General features: G+C 35.7%; 1 protein-coding gene across 1 annotated transcript; it reads left to right on the top strand.

Annotated features, from left to right (window-relative positions):
• Window positions 1-512: 512 nt before the first annotated feature.
• Window positions 513-2,633, top strand: LOC148193001 (anthocyanidin 3-O-glucosyltransferase 5-like). The gene has a single exon (XM_088099800.1). It carries the CDS (start codon window positions 765-767, stop codon window positions 2,205-2,207), a length of 1,443 nt encoding a protein of 480 aa, XP_087955926.1. The 5' UTR covers window positions 513-764; the 3' UTR covers window positions 2,208-2,633.
• The last annotated feature ends 2,162 nt before the right edge of the window (window positions 2,634-4,795 follow it).

Genomic DNA, 4,795 nt, shown 5'->3' with positions numbered 1-4,795 from the left:
AATAGTGAAAAGAGTGTAATTGATTTAATTTTTTAAAATTTGAAACTTATTAAAACAAAAATAAAAGTAAAAACATACTTATAACTTTTTAACTAAAATAGAAAAGAAAGAAGTAATTAAGCCTACTTTTAAATAATTACTTACCAATCCTTTTAGTTACAGACATATTATATTCATATGATAATAATAATAAATATAAATAAAATGTAAAAGAAAATAGTTCTATAATATATGAAAGTAGTAAGAAATATGAGTAATACAGACTGAGATTACTTAACATATATTATGAAAGTAAAATGATTAAATTTTTGTATTTAAAAAAGAAAAAATAGTGTCATAAATTTAAAACGAATGTAAAACATATGTATATGTTGTTTCTAAAAAAAACATATAATAGGCCCGCTTGAATGACTGGTTGTTCTTCCAAGTCCAATATTCTCCATATAACCTCACCAGCAGCCGACTTCACAAATCTCCTCCACACAACTTATCTCCGTTTTCAATATTGTCCGTTTTCGTGGAAGAATGAGAACAGTAGAAAAGACGAAAACAAATATATTGAATCAGCCCACCAATAATAGTTCACTCAGCTCTCTATATCTATCTGCAATTCTACTTCACCACGTCTCATATCAAGTTTTCGAATACTTAATCCACCAAATAACTTCTACTTCGCTTGCTTCATTATCTCCTTCATATTGTAGTTTTCCGATTCAGTAAAACCCACTCACACACCTTAATCAGTTTCTTCTCGTTACAGCTTCATGGAGACGCCAAAACTCACTCACGTGGTTCTCGTTTCAAGTCCAGGTCTGGGCCATCTCATCCCTGTCATTGAGCTGGCCAAGCGCTTTGTCCTTCTCCACAACTTCAAAGTCACAGTTATCGCCGTCACTTCCCAAACTTCACCAGCCGAAACGCAGATCCTCAACTCACTCCTCACACCATCTCTCTGCCACCTCATTGATATTCCTTCACCAGACATCAATGCCCTCGTTGCCCCAAACGATGCCGTGGTCACTCGCCTCTGCGTCGTGATGAGCGAAGCCAAACTCGCCATCCGGTCAATTCTTTCCGAAATTAACCCTCGCCCTTCCGCAGTCATCGTTGATGTTTTCAGCACCGAGACCATACCCATAGCAAGAGAACTCGATATTCACGGCTACGTCTACATTGCTTCACACGCTTGGATGCTCGCGTTGGTCCTCTATTCGCCGGTTCTGGATGAACTGGTAGAGGGACAATACGTGGACCAAACGGAACCGATCAAAATTCCGGGCTGCAAACCGGTTCGACCGGAGAACGTGTTCGACCCCATGCTGGACCGGAACGACAGACAGTATACAGAATATCTGAAAATAGGAAACGGGGTCCTGCAAAGCGACGGCGTTTTGGTGAACACGTGGGAGGAGCTTCAACGTGAAGAGCTTGAAGCGCTGAGGGAGGGAGGTTCGTTAAGTGAAGCGCTAAATATGAAGATTCCCGTGTACGCTGTGGGACCTCTCGTGAGAGAGCCCGAGTTAGTAACCAATTCTTCAACTGAGTCGCTGGTGACGTGGCTCGACCAACAACCGACTCAGTCGGTGGTTTACGTGTCGTTTGGCAGCGGAGGAACATTGTCGTCTGAGCAAATGAAGGAGCTGGCTTGGGGGTTGGAACTGAGTGAACAGAGATTTCTTTGGGTGGTGCGCCCGTCCATTGAAGGAATTGCTGACGCGGCGTTTTTCACCACTGGGAGTAGCGGGATTGATGAGGTGGCTAAGTATTTGCCGGAAGGGTTTGTTTCGAGGACTCGCGAGGTGGGCCTGCTGGTTCCCGAGTGGGCCCAACAAGTGACTATACTAGGTCATCGTTCTATTGGTGGTTTTCTTTCACACTGTGGGTGGGGCTCCACGCTGGAAAGTGTAACAAACGGTGTTCCGTTGATCGCGTGGCCGTTGTACGCCGAGCAAAGGATGAATGCGGCGCTGTTGGCGGAGGAGCTGGGCGTGGCGGTTGGGCCCAGGGAGTTGCCGACGAAGAAGGTGGTGCATAGGGAGGAGATAGCAGAAATGGTGAGGGAGGTTATTGAGGGAGTAGAAAGTGTGAAGGGCAATCGCGTGAGAGAGAGAGTGAAAGAGGTGCAGCAAAGTGCAATGAAGGCTTTGTCGAAGGGTGGGTCGTCCCTAGTTGCACTGTCTCAACTCGCGAATAGAATTTCAGGTTGAAGAGATGTTTATGGGGCTATTCTCTTAATAAAAGTAGTAATTATTACAAGTTGTGTACTCCGTTGTAATAGTTGAAAATATGATAATTAATGGCTTCTGTTTGTGTGTGAGAAGAAGTGGTGTTAATTAGTCAATATTATGACTACATAATCTGTTTTGATGAAGTCCTTTTTACTCCCTTGTCTTGCTTACATGGCTCGATTGGAATGCCATGCAAAGAACGTAAGAGATTGTTATAGTTGAAGGAAGCGATATTTTGTGTGACTCTACTCTAGTCGAAGTGTGATCGAAGGTTCCTGATTATGGGTTATGGTTTATAGCCAATCTCAGTATATCTCTTCTTCTTTTCAACCTCATATTACTATTTGTATAAAAATTATTTTACTAGAGTGTGTTAATCATCAATTAAATTTGCTTATTTATTTATTTTTTAATTGAATTTGAAAATTAAACTGACCTTTTTTTAGTTGTTGTTTTCCTTTTCTATAATTACGGGGATAAACTATAATTGCACTTTTTGTTATTTAAATACTATGTAATTAAACTTATTGTTACTGTGAATTTTCTCTTTTCGTAATTATATAATGCTTTATATTTTCGTGTTATACCAAATGATAATGTAATATATGCGGATAAAAAAAGATGACTGTTGTTTTTAAGATTATAGTTTATAAAATATATCTGTACAATGCACAGGAATCTGAGACGGGACATTGAGTTGAAAAACCATTAGGAAAAACAGAAAGAAAATCATCCACTTTTGGAAGTGCCTTTGTATTTTACTTCTCAGCTCTTAAAATAATATCTTTCATGCGTATGCAGCCAAAGCCTATGTAGCTGTTTTTCCGGTATAGGATATTGTTCATGTGTGTGTATACACTAAAGAGTTGCACCCTATGAAGCTCTTATAGTAGGATATTGTCATTGGTAATGTCTACAATCTAAATAGGTGAAAATGCCTTTTTAGTTTTCCTTCAAATACTATGAAAGCTACGGAAGAAATGTAATGTACCCGTATTACTCCTTATTATATATAACACACACACACACATATATATATATATATATATATATATATATATATATATATATATATATATATATATTATATTTATATATATATATATTATAAATATAATATATATATATATATATATATATATATATATATATATATATATATATAATATTATGTTACTTGTTCTTTCATGAGTACATATCATCGGACAAAGTGACTAGATTTAAGCATATTGAAAAATTCTAGTGTGTACCACATGAGGATTAGAACGTTAGAAAATATCTACTTATAAAAGATTTTTTACGCTTAAGTCAATATTTAGATATTTTGAATAAGAGAGAATGAGTATGAGTGAATATGTATTTCTTAATAAAATATGATGTGTATTTATAGGGTTTCTAGACCTTGTAACTTATATGATATAAAACTAATAATATCAAGAGAATATCAAGTAATATCAAAAAATAATGACTTACATATATATGATAATTAGAAAAATAATGGTGATAATGTGAAACCTTACATGATTTACCAAATATTATATAAATATAGGGTATTAGGTAATATTACAATGTAATCAAACTACCGAGATTTGACCACATATACTATTAATATAGGAATATTTACATCAACAAATATATCTCAAAATATTTTCTAACCATTTTATGTCAACAAAGCTGAATGGGCCTTATCGGGCCATATGACTTAGCATAATTGTTGGGCTAGGTATATAAATAAGTCCCCTAGTCTCGAGAGTTTGATTATCATATGAGAGGTGTTGTTTGCAATTTTGATTAACCCTCTAATTAAGTTGTGGTTGACTTTTAGGGTTTGTAGGTGGACATGCCGTTTGGTCGAGCTCTTTGAGGTCGTCTTTCGACCATGTAGGTGGATGGGTGGGCTCTAATGACGCCTTATATTAGTAGTCTCTACTGTATGAGTATTGTCGACTTAGGCCTACTTTGCTTGGTGTTCCAACATAGGAAGTTTCACTTCGTGTTGTCGATTTAGGTAGACTCTAGTGTTAGCCTAGGCATGCATGTCTTAATGTTGTCGACTTAGGCGTGCTGAATATTTTTTTTTTTTAGATCTGACTATTTTTTACTATTTATTTCTATTTAAGGTCAGACATACATTTAGAAGACATAAATTTATGTGTTGAAATAACATACCTAAATTTAAGTCTGGTGCCAAAAAAAATACGAGGACTAAATGTATAATAAAGACTTTATTTTATTAATGGAATATCTTAAAAAAAATTAGAAAAACTAGATGTAATTCTAGAATTTTGAATAAACTAGCATAAATTTATTATATTCTTTCACTCTATTGTTGGTTAGAAGAAAAATTCTTATACTATATAGATATGTCAAAACGAGTTTTAACCCGTGAACTAACTTATCTCATCACGGATTCGAGTCAAGTTGGTTGGAAAAATTTAAATTTTCTTTTAATGTGGGTTAAAGTGAATCCGGCTTATTTAATACACTAGTTAAACATGTTGAAATCCTGTTGAGAGTGGATTGACTCATATATCCACCAACAACAATATTTTATTAGTATTTTTAGC

Source organism: Vigna umbellata, chromosome 9, assembly GCF_029865625.1.
Source record: "Vigna umbellata cultivar VRB3 chromosome 9, Vumbellata_1.0, whole genome shotgun sequence".
In the NCBI taxonomy this organism is placed as follows: domain Eukaryota; kingdom Viridiplantae; phylum Streptophyta; class Magnoliopsida; order Fabales; family Fabaceae; genus Vigna; species Vigna umbellata.
Note: the sequence above shows the minus strand (reverse complement) of the source record. Positions and strands in the feature narration are given on the sequence as shown.